General features: G+C 36.0%; 1 protein-coding gene across 12 annotated transcripts in view; it reads left to right on the top strand.

The window, feature by feature from the left end:
* Positions 1-20,030, top strand: part of TUT4 (terminal uridylyl transferase 4) — a 132,488-nt gene that overhangs the window by 60,787 nt on the left and 51,671 nt on the right. For 10 of the 12 annotated variants that reach the window (XM_058430346.1, XM_058430344.1, XM_058430347.1 and 7 more), the window contains 7 exons: positions 504-555; positions 3,363-3,432; positions 5,146-5,272; positions 12,275-12,394; positions 12,585-12,797; positions 16,316-16,490; positions 18,844-19,547. In XM_058430346.1, the coding sequence (XP_058286329.1) occupies positions 504-555; positions 3,363-3,432; positions 5,146-5,272; positions 12,275-12,394; positions 12,585-12,797; positions 16,316-16,490; positions 18,844-19,547 (1,461 nt within the window). The remainder of the gene's footprint in view (positions 1-503; positions 556-3,362; positions 3,433-5,145; positions 5,273-12,274; positions 12,395-12,584; positions 12,798-16,315; positions 16,491-18,843; positions 19,548-20,030) is intronic. The other 2 variants (XM_058430352.1, XM_058430351.1) reach the window with 2 other exon arrangements.

The following is a 20,030-nucleotide window of genomic DNA, read 5'->3' as shown; positions in this document are numbered from 1 at the left end:
AGTGCTATATCATTTATTAGATTCTACTTCTTTGAACAAGATTTGTCGACATAAAAGTAAAACATGGCCAGGCAAAGTGGCTCATGCCTATAATTCCCGTGCTTTGGGAGGCAAAAGTAAGAGGAATCCTTCTTGCCGGGAGTTCAAGACCAGCCTGGGCAAAATAGCAAGACCTCGTCTCTTAAAAAAAAAAAAAAAAAAAGTATTAGCTGGATGTGGTGGCACACACTTATACTCCTAGCTACTCAGGATGCTGAGGCAGGAGGAGTCTTTGAGCTCAGAAGTTCACACTGTAGTGAGCTATGGTCACTCTGCAGCCTGGGCAATACAGGGAAACCTCATCTCAAAAACAAACAAACAAACGAAAAACGATTCTGTTTTCACAATTTAAAACACAGAGCATGATTATATTTAAATGTTATTTAATGAAATTGAGTTCTCCTTAATGTTCTGCTGTCTAAACTTTGAAATTAGTATATCGATTTATTTTGAAACTTTTTTAGATGAATCATCCAGATCTTCTGATAAAAGTACTTGGAATTTTAAAGAAAAATGGTGAGTTTCTCTTCTTTTTCTTTTTCTTTTTTTTTTTAAGTTTGTCTTTCTAAAGATACATGTGTTGTTTATATATGGCTAACCAAGTTAAAACTAAACTGCTGGCATAGTTGAGTCATTGCATTACAAATGGAGATACATACACACACTTGTTTATAGGTATACTAGAAAATATAATTTTACTGTAACTTAGGTAAAAAAAAAAAAATGCCATATTAAAATTGACATGTAGGCTGGGCACAGCGGCTCACACCTGTAATGCCAGCACTCTGGGAGGCCGAGATGGGTGGATCACCTGAGATCAGGCGTTTGAGACCAGCCTGACTAACATGGTGAAACCCCGTCTCTACTAAAAACACAAAATGAGCCAGGCGTGGTGGCACGTACCTGTAGTCCCAGCTGCTTGGGAGACTGAGGCAGAAGAATTGCTTGAACCTGGGATGCGGAGGTTGCAGTGAGCCGAGATTGCGCCACTACACTCCAGCCTGGGCGACAAAAGTGAAACTCCGTCTTGAAAAAACAAAAACAAAAAACCTTCATATGCAAAACACTACTGCCTTTTGGGTAATTAAAAAATATTTGCTTTGAATATTATGGGCATTTCTTATGTAAAAGAAGACAAAACCTATAATCATTATGAGGTCATTACTGAAAAATTAAGGAGAGACTTGGAATAAAAATGTATGCATGCATTGAGTAAATATGTTTTTTCCCACCTAAAGCATCTATATTTAATCATTTATATTACATCAGTTGAATCATACCTAGTTGAGTTTTTCATGTGTGCTTTGTCTGTCTGGATTGCCTTTGTAAACACATCATTCATATAGGTAAAAAAATTTTAAAAATTACAAGATTCTCAAACGAGGCTCCAGGTCATGTGTTACAATCTACAAGATTTGCTTGGTTTTTACTTACTGTTTTTCTTGTTACAAAGTAAATGCTTAAGATTAAGCTTGGGATCTGGAGCTAGACTTTCTGGGCTCAGATTTTAGTTCTGCCACTTATTGGTTGTGTGTCCTTTGACAAATTATTTGTGTTAATACCTTAGCTTTCCCATCTGTAAAATGGCAATATTGTATCTTTTTGATGAGAAAGTTGTTGTTAGAATGAGATAGGCTAAGCTATAGTTTAGAAAAGTGTGGGATATACAATAACTTCTTATTACATTTTTGCTGTTGTGATTGTTATTATTACCCTAAATTATATGAATCAAAAGTATCTGGCAAAAGTATTTGCAATTTGGGTTAGAAGAGAGAGCTTTTTTTTAAAGCCATACTCTCTCATTGGCTTTAATATGAATTCTAAATTTCTTTTTTCTTTCTGTCCACACAATCAGCTCTTATTTATCAGTTTCCTGTTGGCCATTGTCTTGGGAAAATAGTTTTCTAGGAATGAGTTTGGTACAGTTTATCATATAAAGGTATTTTAATACAGTTTTCTTTCTTAAATACTTGTTTCTAATTGCTGAAAAACTTTAAAGTTTACTACAGATAAGACATAGACATAACATTTACCTCTTCAGACTTCCTAGGTAGTATCATCCTAGCACAAATATTTAATATATGCCTTTTCCATCCAAGATATATAAGTAGATCATCTTAAGTCATACAATGTAGGCTTATAAAACTCAGTCTGATTGTAAAATTGATTATTTCTTCCTTTATGTTCTTATTGTATCTTCTACAGGTCACCTACAGGATTTGTTTATATATTTGTGTTCCAAACCCCTTATTGACCTTTTTTGTGTCTTACTCATTGTCATATTGACCCTACTTAATGAAATTTCTGACATATAGGTCTTCAGCATGTGTTTTTTGACTAAATTAATCGTTACAACAAGTACTATTGAGAAATTTTCTTTGAATTACAAATGATGTTAATCTATCTGGTTTTTTGTTGTTGTTATTTTTGTTTTGTTTATTTTGAGATGTAGTCTCGCTCAGGCTGAAGTGGAATGTAGTGGCGCGATCTCGGCTCACTGCAACCTCTGCCTCCTGGGTTCAAGCAGTCTCTGCCTCAGCCTCCCGAGTAGCTGGGATTACAGGCGCGTGCCACCACATCTGGATAATTTTTGTATTTTTAGTAGAGACGAGGTTTCACCATCTTGGCCAGGCTGGTCTTGAATTCCTGACCTCGTGATCCACCCACCTTGGCCTCCCAAAGTGCTGGGATTACAGGTGTGAGCCACTACGCCCGGCCAATCTATCTGTTTTTATTTAGATTAGACATTTATGGCATGGGGCTTACCCTTGGAGATACAGAGAAAGATTTCAGGGTAGAAATGTGCTTCATCCAGTTAGTCCTTCCTTAGCAGCTTTGATTAGGCAAACTTTTCATATACTAATGGGAAATGTGGCCAGAAGAGTTAGGTTGCAATTACATTGGTAATTTAAAAGAACGAAACTGTCAAAGCATGATAGGTCTTCCTTTCATGGCTCCTGTGGAACTAGCTCTCAGGAGTAAGGAGTGTCCTCTCTTTGCAATTATCTATGAAGGTTTAACAACTTTGACGAGATTATCTACTTACTTGGAAATATTAAAACTTTTAGGGATGTTAAGACCTTTCTTAAGGTGATTATAATTTTCGGACAGTATTTGGGGCTCTACCTGTGGTTTGTGATGTACAGTGAATGACACCAAGAGAGGTAAGAGATTTCGTTGGGTTGGTGCTCATAATGAGAAGAGTGGATTATCCCACAGAAGCAATGAGAATGATTTTCAGAAGGAAACTGTTACTTAATGTTTGCCGTAGAGTACATATTTTAGAGATGTTGACATTAGCTTACTTTTTTTTTCCTTATTAGTATTATATGTAGATGTGGAATCTGATTTTCACGCTAAAGTTCCTGTTGTGGTGTGCAGAGATCGAAAAAGGTTGGTAACAATGAAGATAAAATATTTAAAAAAACAAACCCCAACAAACAACCAAATTTATAGTGAATGATCTTTAAGAGAGAAAGTTTTTGTTTTAGATTTCTCCTTGGATGAATATGACTAAGCTAGTTTCTATTCATTAAAAATAGCAAGCTTACCAAATGCATGTGAACAAGAAATATATAGAACACCAGACAGTTGAAAATAAAATACTCTAGGCAAAACTTTAATTTTTTTTTTTCAAGTCATTCACTCACCCAAGAGTATTGCATTTACTTATATGCAGGTACTACTTTGCTCTAGGGATACAGACATAAAGAAGAAATAGCCCCTCTTCAGTCACTTGAGCCCAGGAATTCAGGACTAGCCTGGGCAACATAGTGAGACCTTGTCTCCACAAAAAAAAATCAAAAAATCAGCCGGGCATGGTGGGTGTGTGTGCCTGTGGTCCCAGCTACTTGGGAGGCTGAGGTGAGAGGGTGGCCTGAGCCTGGGAGGTTGAGGCTGCAGTGAGCCGTGATTGTGCCACTGCACTCCAGCCTGGGTGACAGAGTGAGACCCTGTCTCAAAAAATAAAAATAAAAAAGAAAAAATAAAAGCCTCTCTTCTAAAGGATCTCACAATCTATTAGAATTTAGAATTTAGTTTTTAGTTCACTTAAATTGAATGAGTTGATTTAAATTGAATAAACTCAAGATCAGTCCTAAATTGAAGACTGATCTTGCCTTTCTAGTTAGATGTCTATAAGTCTAAGAGAGCAAAGTGCCTTTGAAAGCAAAAGCTAAATCCTATTTGAAAGTAATATGGGAGACATGGAAACAATACAGAAATGATATTCTTTTATTGATTATTAACTTGTATTATATTTTAAGATCAAGGTATTTTCTTATTCAAAGCTGGATGAGTCTATGGCGATCTAGTTCAGATTTCTTATTTTCTAAACTAGAAAAATGCGACCTGGAGTGGTTTATCAATTTATCTAGATTCACATCATTTAGGGGGAAACTATAATTGGAAAATGGAGGCAAAGTGACTTTTAGTGTTTTTTTTCTGCCACATTGTGTTAAATTGCCTGTGTGTGACACCTCAAATTTATTCTTCTCCCTGCTTTCAAAATATCTTCACTACACTTCTGTCATCCCATTTAAGGTAGCTGCTATTTTCACTTACACAGAAGTATAATTTGTGGGTTAATCTGCAAATCCTGTCTAATCTTTACTCTGAAAACATATTAGTACAATTGTAAAAGCTTGGATAGGAAAAATTAGAGTCAAGAAGTATAGCCAGTCAGTTAAGTATTCATTTTTTGCTATTATCATGTACAAAGCAAGAGGATTGAACTAGGAAATTACCTTGCACTATTTGACATTGAAGAGATCAGTGCCCTGTCTCTCATGTATATCAGTTTTGATAATTCATAATGATGCTTTTGAAATTAATTTCTCATTAACTTAAATACTAAGTTTGGTCGAAATTTATTTCTGAAGTACAAATGAATGTTAAAAACATCTTTCTTTAATTCGTATGGAACTCTAGTAATGGAATGACATGTAGTTTTCAGTTAGCTCTCAATTTATTAAAACATTTGTTTTTATTAGGGCTTTTAAGGTACTGTATTACAATATGATAACTAGAAAGAGTAGCCACAGGATTTGAAGTATTCTGCTTTTAAGGGTATTAATACAATGAAATTTGTTTCTTTCTCATTCACAGTGGTTTACTTTGTAGAGTGAGTGCAGGAAATGATATGGCATGTCTCACTACTGATTTACTTACTGCCCTTGGCAAAATAGAACCTGTCTTTATTCCCTTGGTGTTAGCCTTTCGCTACTGGGCTAAGGTAAGTGAAAGAAAGGAAAACTACTTATTTATATTTTTAGAAGGAAATGTATTTAATCTTCAAAATTAGGCCTTTTCTTGTACTGACATGTAACATCAATCATAACGTGTGGGACAAAGTAGTTTTCTGTGCTAGACAGAAAGTGGTGTGGCAGGTTGTAATTTATGGACATAAAAATAAATTTTTATAGACACATACACTTACTGATATATTTTAGAATTTTTAATTGTCATGCTTTATTCTCCTTTTATGTACTATAGAATGTTTTCTTTCATATCGCATATGAGGCTCAAGTTTTCACTCTTATTGTAAGTTAAACTTGTAAGGTTTTACGATGTATATACGTTAAGATTCTTTTGTTGGCATATTTTTTTCCCCAGTCTCTAAGAATGCTATTCTCTTTCCTCTGAATCATTGATAACATGTACCAATTTCTGATTGGGCAACTGCTGAGCATTAGTTACTTAAATTTCCTAAATTAGAATTAATTTGTATGTCTGAAGGCTGTGGTTGCCCTGTGTTTATTTCTTTGGTGTGGGGATAGGGAGGAGTGGTTAGTTATCAATATCAGTCCAAATGACTAGAGAGAGAGATTTTAGCTTTTTGTTTGTGTATTCCTGCCCTATCAGTAGAGTATTCATCACTTGTTAGACTGGTGATAAGTAAATTCTCAGTCGTATACAAAGAAAACTGATTAAGGGGATGGTGTTAGAGTGGTAACTTCATAGCAAAAATAGAGAAGTCTCTGGAATTTTTTGTCTGGGCTCTGTTTAGAGAATTGCCCCCATGCTTGAGGCAGCACCAGCTGGCCGAGTACTGAACAGTCTCAGAAAGCCTAAGGTTGGGGCTTCTTTATACTCAAGGCCTTTGTATTTGCTGTTTCCTTCATCTAGAATGTTCTTACCTTCGGTATTTAGAATGCTTCACTCTTTTACTTTTTTCAAGTTTATGCTCACATTGATTACCACCTGCCATACATAAATTTGTTGCAGTCTGTTCTGTGAAATTGTAAACTCTTTGAGGGCAGGGATTTTAATGTTTTTGTATTAATGGCTGATCCCCACTTCCGCTTATTTTACTGTGTCAGCACATAGTAGGCACTCAGTAAATATTTGTTGAATAAATGACCTAGTTTCTTCAGAAAGGAGTTGTGTTTTGTTTTTTTTTTTTTAAAATAGAGATGGGGTCTCATGATGTTGCCCATTCTGGCCTTGAACTTCTGGGCTCAAGCAGTCCTCCCACCTTGCCCTCCCAGGTGCTGGAATTACGGGTGTGAGGCACTGTGCCTGGCCAGAAAGATTTTTAACCCATGGAAATGAGTGGAGGCAGTAAAATAGGTTGAGAGAGGGTGACTACTTCCTCTCATTTATCTTATACTCTATGCCTAGCATACTATAGGAAATCAGTGCTATGAAATGGAGTAAACCAATTCCAGGTCTGGTTTTTTTTACTAAGTTTTTTTTTGTTTGTTTTTTGAGATGGGGTCTCTGTCACCTAGTGCTGGAGTGAGCGATCACGGCTCACGGTAGCCTTGACCTCCCAGGCTCAAGCGATCCTCCTGCCGCAGGCTTCCAGAGTAGCTGGGACCACAGGCATGTACCAGCATGCCTGGCTAATTTTTAATTTTTTTTTTTTGTAGAGGTGGGTTCTCATTTTGTTGCCTAGGCTGGTCTTCAACTCCAGGGCTCAAATGATCCTCCCACCCTAGTCTCCCAAAGTGCTGGGATTACAGGTGTGAGCCACAGCACCTGGCTTTGCTAAGTCTTCAAGCAAGGTACTTCACCTATCTGAGCTTCAGTTTTTTTCACCTGGAGAGAATATTTTGGTAATGCTGTTAGATAATTCATGAGAATATATTTTAGGCTCGAAAATACTACAGAAACATAAAGGATGATGGAATACATAGCTGCTTCTGTGTTGGTACTTTCAAATTATGCCCTAATTTTTTTTGTGGTCATAAAGTCATGTCAGTTTTCTCCCAGACATTGTTCTACTCAGTAAAATAAGTAGTCTCTGTTAGAAGATTATAAATGATACTCAAATACATTCTTTTTATTTTGGAAAAAAATGTGGTCTATAAATATTGTTTCCTAAAGTGACTCTTGGAAAAGGTTGCTCGAGGTGTTTTAGTAGTTGATCCATATAGATTCTAAATATGCCAGTCAATGGACACTGAAACATATATTACAAAACTGGTTGTAGAGTGGTTCCTTTCTGTTTCCAACAGAATAACGTGTCTCATTTTTGTCAGTTGTGTTAGTTGCAAAGAAAGTTTTCTCATGGTATTCATTTTCTTAAGAAACTTAGAAATAATTCCTAGTATATTTTTCTTCTAAAGTTTTTTTTAAATAGCTTTGTTTTTCTTTAAGTTTTAAGCCGTATTGTACATTATCTAGTTAAGCACACGTTTTTCCATGATTTGGGGGTTCAGGACAATTCTAGTATATAATTTATTCTTATAACTGTGATACGAGATTGCAGTTGATTATTCTCTGGCTGTCTAAAGTAGTTATAGTCTTTGCATTTTAATAATAGGAAATAGTTTTCTAGATAAAGCTTCTTAACTCTAGGTGGCAGAACTCTTTAGCCTTATCATCAGTACGTTATTAGTCAAGTTACCTGACTTAGAACCACTTTTTGTGGTTGATATAAGAATTGCATTTTAGCACTATTTGTCACCTGAAAGAGATATCTGGGTTTTAAGAGCTCTCTCTTAAACTGCCTTAATCTTGTTTATCTGTGAGATGTCTGGTAATGTTAGCAGAATGTATTAACAGTTCTTTATAGTTGCAAAGGAATTTTTGGTTAAGTTGACTTACTTATTAGGCAGTTTACCCTTGTCTTAATATTTTGGATAAGTGAGAGTTTATTCTAGTGGAATGTTTCAAACTCTTTTTTGACAAGTGTTTTTAGTTGTCTTTTATTTTGAGTTGCAATCTTAAATGTACCAAGATATTATACTACAGTATAATTACTCTATATTATTATTATCCTAAATCTTCATTGTCTACAGAAGAAAACAATGATTTAAAAATGAATCCAACCAATCCAGTATAGACCAATCATATATAGATGCTACAATCTAAATGAAATGTAAGCAAATGAAATATATCCATGTATCAAAGGTTAATATGCCATGATCATGCATGATTTACTTCAAGATTATAAGAATGGTTTAATATCGGGAAGTCTGTTCACATAATTTATTATATTAACACATGAAGCAGAAAAAAGAATCCTAGATGCTGAAAGGGCATGTTCCCCCTAACAGAAACTTTTAAGTCAGCTAGAAATGGAAGTTTATGATGAAAGCCATTTATTAAAAACACACAAAAAACAAAGCCAAAACAAGAAGAAACATCATTTAAGCCATATATGTTAAGATGAAGAATATTGCAGAGAAGTTCACCATTGATGTACATTGTTTTGGGATTTTAGGAAATGCAATAAGAAAATGAAATAATTGAATGTAAATATTGGGAAAATGATAAAAGTATCTCTTTGTGCTAATGATATGATTGCATGCCTAGAAAACCCTAGTAAAAAAACTACTAGGATTAATAAGAGAATTTAGTAAGATGACTAAATACAAGATAAATATACAAAAGTGAATGGCCATTCTCTGCCATAAAAATAACCTGTTAGAATGGAAATGGGGAAAAATATGTACCTTTATGACAGCAACATAAATTATAAAACACTAAGGAAGAGATTTAATAAGAAAGATATAAGAAGAAATTATTGAAAGATGAAAGCAAAATCTGAACAAATCCATGGGTTCAGCAAACATTCGTTAAATGCCTCCTGTGTGTCAGACACTGTTCTAGAGGCTGGGAACATCTAACAGGACATACAGAGTCCTGCTTTCATGGTGCTCACATGCTTCTGGAAGAGTCAAACAGTAAAGAAATATGTAAATAATAATATCTGCTAGAGCTTAGTGCTACAAAAATGAAATGATAGAATTAATGACATTACTCTGAATGGTCAAGAAAAGACTCGGAAGAGATGATATTTAAGCTCAGATGGGTAATAGCCACATGAAAATCTGATGGAAAACTCTCCAAGGGACAGTTAGTCCAAAGCTTCCAAGGTGGGAATGAACTCAGGAGGAGCAAAAAGGAAGGCTGTAAAACTGCTTTAGTGAAGAGCATGCTATTGGCATAGAAATAGAAATATAGATCTGTGGAACAGAATGGAATGCTCATGATCTAGTGTATAGATTTTATTAAATAGTGCTTTCACAACTGTATCTTACTGGAAGGAAATAATGTTGGACTCAGCATGCTAAATGCAAAAATAAATTTTACTTAAATGAAAATTTAAAATTTTAGAGGAAAAATGTAGGAGTATGTATATGTAAATAATGGGATGGGGAGATCTTTTTACTGTGATAGGATACCTAGAAGGTGTACAGTTGTCCTCAGTGTCCAATGGTGGGGGGGATACCCCCAAGGATACCAAAATTTGAGGATGCTCAAGTCCCTTATACAAATTGTGTGTTATTTGTATCTAACCTTCATATAGACTCCAACATACTTTAAATCATCACTAGATTACTTATAACATCTAATACAGTATAAATGCTCTGTAAATGGTTGTTGAACTGTATTTTTTAATTTGTATTTTTTATTATATTGCTATTTTTAGTTTTTAAAATTTAACATATTAATTTTTTTCAGAGACAGAGTCTCACTCTGTTGCCCAGGCCAGAGTGCAGTGGTGCCATCATAGCTCACTGTAACCTTGAACTCCTGGGCTCAAGGGATCCTCCCACCTCAGCTTCCTGAGTAGCTAGGACTACTGGTGTGTGCCACTGTGCCTGGCATATTTTTGTTTTGTTTTGTTTTGCTTTTTCAAGAGCAGGGCCTTTGCACCTGGCGTTTAACAAATTTTTCAATTATATATATTTTTAGAGACGGAGGTCTTGCCATGTTGTCTGGGCTGGACTCAAACTCCTGGACTCAAGCAGTCCTTCTGCCTCTGCCTCTTGAGTAGTTAGCTGGGACTACATCAACTGCAGGTGATATGTGTCCATCACCACACCTTGCAGTAAATAAATAAATAAATAATTTTACTTAATGAAAAAAATGTATATATAAATTTTTTGATGGGGTGTTGCCCAGGCTGGAGGCACAATCTCAGCTCACTGCAACCTCCACCTCCTGGGTTCAAGTGATTCTCCTGTCTCAGCCTCCCGAGTAGCTGAGATTAAAGGTGCCTGCCACTGTGCCTGGCTAATTTTTGTATTTTTAGTAGAGACAGGGTTTCACTATGTTGGCCAGGCTGGTCTTGAACTCCTGACCTTAAGTGATCCACCCACTCTGCCTCCCAAAGTGCTGGGATTACTTGCATGAGCCAGTGAGCCCAGCCTAAAAAATATTTTCAGTATGCAGCTGATTGAATGTGCAGATGTAGAACCCATTGATATGGAGGGCTGAGTGTCTGAAATAAGCATGTTTAAACTAAAGCATAGTGAAAATTAAAAAATTTTATATGGTAAAATATATCATAAATAATATCAAAAGAAAAATAGTAGATTGGGAAAAATAACATCTTTCAAATGCATATATCAGATGTAAAGGGTTATTATCTAGAATTAAAACTCTTATAAATTGATGTATTGCATGAAAATAGAAAAACTGGCAAAATATTTAATAGGCAATTTGGAAAAGAATAAATCCCAAATGGTAAACATACACAAATTTCATAATCTCTTTAGGGTCAAGGACATGCAAATTAAAGTAACCATCAGATATTACATTTCACCCATCCCATTGAAAATTATTGAAAATTATTTTTTAAGTGATAATACCTAGTGTTTGAAGGCGTGTATGCACTAGATAATACCTAGTGTTCGAAGGGGTGAACACACCTAGGTTCCTGGTGGAAAATACAAATTTTTGTAGTGATTTTGGAAAAACGATTCTTAACAATATATTTTAAGATTAAAATATATCACTCATTTTTTAATTTAACAAACATTCCTGGGAATACAGCTCATAGAAATAAGCAGCAATACTTAGGAAACATGTATAAGGATGAACATTACAGCATTATTTGAAGTGGCAAAAACTGGGAACAACATGGGAATGTTCTTGAATGGGGGAACTATTATGTAACCATCCGTATCATAGACTATAATTTAAGCATTTAAAAGAATGTGTTGGCTGGGCATGGTGGCTCATGTGTATAAATACCCAGCCAGCACTTTGGGAGGCCGAGCGGAGAGATCTTTTGAGCCCAAGGGTTCGAGACCAGCCTGGGCAACATAAGTAAAATTTGTCTACAAATAGTCTACAAAATAAAAAAATCTGTCTACAAAATAAAAAAAAATAGCTGAGCATGGTGTTGCATGCCTGTAGTCCCAGCTACGTGGAAGGATCACTTGAGCCTGGGAGTTTGAGGCTGCAGTGAGTCGTGATCATGCCACTGCACTCCACCCTGGGCTACAGAGCGAGACCCTGTCTCAAAAATAAAATAACGTGTTAGATCTTGCTAATTGATTTAAAGGGACTTTCTTGATATATTGTTAAGGGAGAAGAGTAATATACAGAGAGGTGTCTATAATATACTATTTTGGTAAAATAATGTTGAAAAACTTAAACTTCTCCGTATACCTATATAGGAAATAGAAATGTATGTGTATTTGTATATGAGTATAGAAAAAGGCCTAGAAGAAGACATAGAAGGTTGTTAATTGAAGTAGAAGTAGAGGCAAGATGAGAAAATATTTTTAAAATGTATCCACAGTAAAATAACTACATATAATATTATTCCTTTTAACAAAAATATGTATCTTTGTATGAATTTTAAAAAGAATGAAAAAATGATCACCAACATTTTAATGGTTATTAGAATGATGATATTTCAAGTTATTCCTTATATTTTTCATTGTCATTTGAACTTTTTACAATGATTAGGGTAGGAAAAAACAAGCTAATTTTATCATGAAAATTAAGAAAGCTAAATGGTAGTACTTTTTTCCCCTTCATTTTGCAGTTGTGCTATATTGACTCCCAAACTGATGGTGGAATCCCTTCTTACTGTTTTGCTTTAATGGTGATGTTTTTTCTACAACAGAGAAAACCCCCTCTTCTTCCTTGCTTACTTGGAAGTTGGGTAAGCATGAGTTTGTGATATATATATGCATATATATATATATATATATATATATATATATATATAGTTTGCTCTTGCAGAGAACTCTGCTCAAACATTTTAAGCTGGAATTCTGGTTTGTCTGTTTGTCCATCTTTTTTTTTTTTTAAATAATTTTTCCACTACCAATTTGGAATGCCTTTTTATATAGATTGAAGGCTTTGACCCAAAAAGAATGGATGACTTTCAGCTGAAGGGCATAGTAGAAGAGAAGTTTGTGAAGTGGGAATATAATTCAAGTAGTGCAACTGAGAAAAACTCAATTGCTGAGGAAAACAAAGCTAAGGCAGACCAACCAAAAGATGATACCAAGAAGACAGAAACAGACAACCAAAGTAATGCCATGAAGGAAAAACATGGCAAAGTAAGCCTTTTTGTTTTTGTTTTTTTTGGCTTTTCTATCTGTAGAATTTGTGATGCCTTCGATTGAAGCTATTTTAATTGTAGATTGACCTTGAGCAAGCCTCTTGGCCTCATTTTCCTCATCTATAAAGTGAGGGGTTGATCTGGTTTAGTTTTTCAGTACCAAGATTCTGTAATGAATTTATGCCTTGTTTTGGAAAACTTGTGTTGTTTGAATCATGTCAAGATAAATCTGTCATTTTTCATCTAGACAAGGAAAATTTCCTTCAAGAGTTGGGCTCTGACCAGACTTCAGCATATGGGAATTTTGTTGCCAATTGGGTGGAGAAATAAAGCCTCTGTGCTGTAAGAGAGGATAGCTTTGCTTATTTGATCATTCAGCATTCATTTATTAAGGACCTGCTATGTGCCAGGCATTATCTTGAGTGCTAGAGAACTAAAGGTACATGGATTATGTCCTCCAGAAGCTTGTAGTCTTCTAAATGGACAGATGCATTATTACAGAAATCTGAACATTTCTGAAATCATTGCTCTAGCTATACTGAATTATTTGTAGTTTCCTGATATACTTGCCTATTGTATTCAACTCTTCCACTTTCCTGGACTACTGTACACTCTCACCTCAAACCACTAATACTCTCAGCCAATGCTTGCTTATTACTTCACTGAGAACTTGCCATGTTCTTATCTAAAGTAATTTTCTTGACTTGTGTATTCAGTCTCATCCTTTCTTGTCTTTTCCAGAATATCACTCTAGCAATTATTCCCTCATAAATTACCAATTTTTCATTCCCTACAAAATCAAACATGCTCTTATTTCTCCCACTGTGAGAAAAATCTGACATCACTTTCCCTCCCAGCTATTCCTTTGCTCCCTTTTGCAGTGAAACTTCTTAAATGTCTGTATTTACTGTTTTTGATTTCTGTTTCCCGTTAACTCACACTAATCAGGCTTTGATGTCACCCCATCAGTTTGCCAAAACTTGTATCATCAGTGTCAGTAACCTCCACATTACTAAATCCAGTGGTCATTTCTCAGTTTCTGTTGTTTTTGATTTATTAGGAACATTTGCCAGTTAATTACTTCCCTCTCTGAAAATTTTGTTCACTTGACTTTCAGGATACCAGACCCATGGCTGGTTATTCCTTCTCAGTTTCCTTTGCTGGTTTCTTTTTTCCTCTGTAATCTCTTAAAGTTGAAGTGCTACAGTTCGCGATCCCTTTATTCTTGTGTATGTACATTCCCTTGGTAATCCCATCTAATCCTGTGGATTTTAAGTACTGTCTGTATGATGATCACTGTCAAATTCAAATCTCCAGCCAGACCTCTCTCCTGACCACCATAATTGTATAACCAACTGCCCATTTACTGTCTCTACTTAGATGTCTAATAGATGTCTTTTTTTTTTTTTTTTCCTGAGACGGAGTCTCACTCTGTTGCCCAGGCTGGAGTGCAGTGGTGCAATCTCAGCTCACTGAAACCTCTGCCTCCCAGGTTCATGCCATTCTGCTGCCTCAGCCTCCCAAGTAGCTGGGACTACAGGTGCCCGCCACCACGCCCGGCTAATTTTTTGTATTTTTAGTAGAAATGGGGTTTCACCGTGTTAGCCAGGATAGTCTCAATCTCCTGACCTCGTGATCTACCTGCCTCGGCCTCCCAAAGTGCCAGGATTACAGGCGTGAGCCACTGCGCCCAGCCGTCTAATAGATGTCTTAAACTTAATGTATCTAAACTGAATTCCTGATCCTCCCTTTAAACTTGCTCCACACTTAGTTTTTTAATCTTAATTGTTCGCACTGCATCCCTTCAGTTGCTTAATTAACTGAAAGGATGTTTCTTTTAGTTAACCTTGGAGTCATCCTTTACTCCTCTTTCATACCCCATATCAAGTCTTGTCAGGAAATCCTGTCATCTTTACTTCAATATATATCCAGAATTTGATTACCTCTCACTACCTCCACTGTTACCTTCCTGGTCCTAGCCACCATCATCTCTGGCCTGGGATACTACTATAGCTTCCTAAGAGGTTTCCCTGTGTCTACCCTTTCCTCTTATGGTCTGTTCTTAACAATCAGAACAGTTCTTCTAAAACTTAAGTCAGATCATGCGCTTCCCTCTCCCCACACTCAAATGCTTCAGTTGTTCCTCATTTCATTTAGATAACAAGCCAAACAGCCCTTCCTGGCTCTTTGCTTTCTTTCCTCTTCTACTCTTCCTCTCACTCTATCTTGGTTTTCTTTTTAAAACTGGTCTCATTCTTTGTGTGTTTGCACTGTTTCCGATTCCTACAGCACTTTTCCCTCTTCTTAAACCGTACCTTCTCAATAATTCTTATCCTGACTACTCTACTGAACACTGTAACCTTCTCCTGCTTCCACACTCCCATCCTTTTTAGCGTACTCAACTCTCTTTTTTTCTATAGTACTTATCTTTTAAGTTACTATGTAATTTATTTATTAAATATGTTTGTTGTCTTTCCATAGAAAGTAAGCTCCATGAAGGCAAGGATCTTTGGGGTTTTTTTCCCTCAAAGATATATCCTAAGTGCCTAGAACACTGCCTTGCACAAAGTAGGCACTCAATGAATAGTTGCAGAATAGAATGTGAGAATGATTGTTTCATTGTGTTTATGCTGCCTAGTGGTTACTTTTAGCCAGGTTTCATCTAGCTAATTCTTTGGAATTCAGGTGTTACCTCTTCTGTTATGATTCCCCTGATTTAGAGGCCCATCTTAGCATGTAGCCCTTACTATAATTGTTAAATTGTCTCTCCCCCTTCTAATAGTCTATGAAGTAGGACCTTATTTAGGTGGCAGTATAGTATAGTGATTCACCGCATGGACCCAGTAGCCAGGTGGTCTTCTAACTATCCACTTCATGGAATAGTTAGAATTAATTGTTAATATATGTGCAGCTTTTAGAAGAGTGAATGGTACATGGTAAACCTTATGTGTAAGTGTGAGCTTTCTTTATTTTATGATATTCCCAACAATGTCAGGGACATAGGAGGTTCTAAAGAAATGTTTGCTGAATGAAAGAATTAGTGTTTTTGAAAGCCAGGGCATTTGCTTATATTTTAAAATTAATTATTGGAAAAAGGAGTCGTAGTAGTTATGCAGTGGTTTGCAGCTTTGGCTGCACATGAAAATTACTTTAGGGAGCTTTAAAAATACCATGGCCTAGGCCGATAGCCTAGTCAATTATCAGAATCTTGGGAGGGGTGTAGAAGGTGGGGGTGGTGTGGAATTCAGGTATTAGTGTATTTTACTGCTCTCCACATGATTCTAACGTGGAGCCAAGGTCGAGAATCACTGGTTCGGTGGAAAGAATGCAGAATTCCTAGGAGTCAGTAAACTGGGACTTTGTTCCCAGCTTTGCTTCAAACTGACTGCTTTTTGGCAAATTACTCCTTCATGTCTCAGTTTTTGAAAATGGGATCTCCAAGGTCTTCTCTAACTGAAAATCTGTTGATTTTATGGTTTTGTTAAGCTTAAATGAAAAGTGTTTTTTCTTTTGCAGTCTCCTTTAACATTGGAAACACCAAATTGGGTATCCTTGGGACAGTTATGGTTAGAGCTGCTAAAATTTTACACACTGGATTTTGCTTTGGAGGAATATGTCATATGTGTACGGATACAAGATATTTTAACAAGAGAAAATAAAAACTGGCCTAAAAGGCGAATAGCCATTGAAGGTGAGATGATATGTTGTATTTCATTTGGAGAATATTTTTTATGTGCTACTCATTATCTAATTCAGTGTTAATAATCCTTTGGCTTTGTAGCACTATATATATATGTCACTAAATTGTCATTCTTTATTTTTAATTTTTTTAGAGACAGGGTCTTGCCCTGTCGCCCGGGCAGGAGTGCAGTGATAGGATCATGGCTTACTGCATCCTCAAACTCATGGGTTCAAGGGATCCTCAGCCTCCTAAGTAGCTAGGACTATAGGCTTGTGCTACCATGCCCAGCTAATTTTTTTTACTTTTTGTAGAGATGGGGGTCTCACTGTGTTGCTCAGGCTGGTCTGGAACTCTTGGCCTCAAGTGATCCTCCTGCATTGGTCTCTCAAAGTGCTCGGATGATAGGTGTGAGCCCCCGTGCATGGCCTTCATTATTTATTTAGATTCTTTGTCAAGTCTATTATAGTTTTATAGAATTAGTATTTATTTAAAGATTTCTGCCATATATGGTTAAGGTCAGTAATTAGCATTTTTTAAATTCGAAAACTTTATTTTTTAATTATGCAAACTTACAAAAATACAGAAAAATATGTTATGAATACCATAAGATCTTTTTGAATAAATTTGTGTCATAAGATTATGAGAAAGTTTTCATTGTCTTTTAAAGTACCTCACCTAATAAATGTGGCTTCGCTAAGGAGAAAAATAAAAATTGATGTTGACAAAGTTTCACATCAGATCCCAAGACCATTAAGATCTTCAGAGATACAGAAAACAATAGAGTGGCTCCTCAATTCTTAATCAAAAATTTAAATTTCACAGCATTTCACTTACCTTTTGTAGATAAGAAATTGAATTTATGTCCGTTTTAGTCTGTTCAGCCTACATCTTATTCCATTCCCTCACTCCTGCTGGCCTTTTCTACTGTGAGTTCAACCCAGAAATATTCTGAAATATACATGCAAACATTTATACACATCTTGTACTCTTATATATAGTAAATAAATGAGCTCTGAAGCCTTCCAGCCATAATTTATCTCTATTTTTTTCTTTCTTTTCCCCCCCTTTTTCATTTTCTTTGGGAAGTGAGGAAGAAAGTAGAAAAATCTTTTTAAAGCCTGTGGATTTAGATAGCAGCAAAAAGTAACAGATGCCCCAACTTTAACAGTTTGAAGCCTGGCCTGTTAATACCAAAAGATCTTCAGTAGTGGAGAGCATATGTATTGTCTTTTTGGTGCACTGTTCATTTTTCCTGGGGCTTATCTATATTTAAGGCTTACAGATATTTTCAGAAATCTGCCATGTTAATAATAAGGATGCAGCTGTGTCAAGACTTTGCAGGGTAGTTATTTTTGACTGGATCGAAGTTTAAATATTGGATTAATTTTTACTTTTTTAGGTTTCTTGCTTTTTTGCTTTTTCTTCCTACTACTGTCTGTTACATATTATTACTATTATTTTGAGACAAGGTCTGGCTCTGTTGCCCAGGCTGAAGTGCAGTGGTGCAATCTCAGCTCACTGCAACCTCCGCCTCCCGGGCTCAAGCCATTCTCCCACCTCAGCCTCCTGAATAGCTGGGACAACAGGCGCATACCACCATGTCTGGCTAATTTTTGTATTTTTTTGTAGAGATGGGATTTATCTCACTAAAGTTAAATCTTAAAATCAGTTTTTTTTCAAGTTGAAGCCTTGAGAGTTTTAGGTTTGACTTGTTTATATTGCAAAGAGCATATAACTATATTAAAGAACACTATGACCTGGGCACAGTGGCTCATGCCTGTAATCCCAACACTTTGGGAGGCTGAAGCAGCCGGATCACCTGAGGTCAGAAGTTCAAGACCAGCCTGGCCAACATGGTGAAACTCCATCTCTACTAAAAATACAAAAATTAGCTGGGCATGGTGGCATGTGCCCATAGTCCCAGCTACTCGGGAGGCTGAGTCAGGAGAATCTCTTGAACCTGGGAGGCAGAGGTTGCAGTGAGCTGAGATCATAGCACTGTACTCCAGCTTGGGGGACAGAGCAAGACTCCATCTCAAAAGAAAAAAAAAAACTCCTTTTTCCACAATTTCATCATTGGAACTAATTACTTAGTTGGCCTTCTCAGCCATCCCATTATTAGTTACCTTATTATTAGTCTTGTTTATTTTTCCTTTTAGCTTTTTATTTTATGAGAGAAAGAAAAAAAATGTTGCAATTGTATTTCCTCCCATTTTCAGGAACTTTCGTTGGGAGTCTAGCTTAGAAAAACCCCTTGGGAAAATGTATTCTGACAATTTATCAGTTAAGATCTACTTGTATGCGCTTGGAAATGTAGTTTGTTAGTAGAGACTTAGCTATTTACCATTTTCTGTTTTGCTAGATCCATTTTCAGTCAAGAGGAATGTTGCACGGAGCTTAAACAGCCAGCTGGTTTACGAATATGTTGTGGAGAGATTTAGGGCAGCTTATCGGTATTTTGCCTGTCCTCAGACGAAGGGTGGAAATAAGTCTACAGTGGACTTCAAGAAAAGAGAGAAGGGGAAAATAAGCAATAAGAAACCAGTCAAGTTGAACAATATGGCAACCAATGGTTGTATTCTGCTTGGGGAAACCACAGAAAAAATAAATGCAGAAAGAGAGCAACCTGTTAAATATGATGAAATGGAATGTACATCACAGAGATGTATTATTGACAACAACAATTTGTTGGTAAATGAACTAGATTTTGCTGACCACGGACAGGACTCTTCATCTCTTTCTACCAGCAAAAGCAGTGAATTAGAGCCAAAATCAGACAAGAAACAAGATGATTTAGCGCCTTCAGAAACTTGTTTAAAAAAAGAGCTCAGCCAATGTAATTGCATTGATTTGTCTAAGTCGCCTGACCCAGATAAATCTACTGGAACAGACTGCAGGTCAAATTTAGAAACAGAGAGTTCACATCAGGGTGTGTGCACCGACACATCTGCTACCTCTTGCAACTGCAAAGCTACAGAAGATGTTTCTGACCTTAATGATGATGATAACCTCCCCACCCAGGAATTATATTATGTGTTTGATAAATTTATTTTAACCTCTGGCAAGGTAGGATACAGTTTGTAAATGATCTATAAGATTTTGTGGTTGTTGTATGACTATGTATATTTTTTAGATTAGAAATGTAAAAATAGCTATATATAGTGGTGACTTGTTTTGGAATGATATTTTGGTATGTATTTTACCTTTTGTGTTTTTCATATAGTTGCCTTTAAATAATGTATATAAAGCCTCAAAAGATTTCAGCATTCTATTACCAGTTGGTTTCCTTTACTTTCTCATATATGAAAGGATTCATCTGATATTTCATGAAAATCTTAGCAAAGGTAGCCTGCATTTTAAATATTGCTTATTTTGTATTTGTTTCTTTTTTTTCCCCCAACAAAAGCCACATTCAAGCTTATTTTTATACATAAAATTTTTCTTCCCCCAAAAATAAAAGGTTTGTAAATTCTAATAGTATTCTACTTTAAAGATATTTTTAGAGGGGGGAATATAAGCATACTAGAGGTAGTTGAGGGAAACTAAGAT

Source organism: Hylobates moloch, unplaced genomic scaffold, assembly GCF_009828535.3.
Source record: "Hylobates moloch isolate HMO894 unplaced genomic scaffold, HMol_V3 SCAFFOLD_18, whole genome shotgun sequence".
NCBI lineage: Eukaryota > Metazoa > Chordata > Mammalia > Primates > Hylobatidae > Hylobates > Hylobates moloch.
The sequence above is the reverse complement of the archived record's forward strand: the minus strand, read 5'-3'. Positions and strand labels throughout refer to the sequence as shown.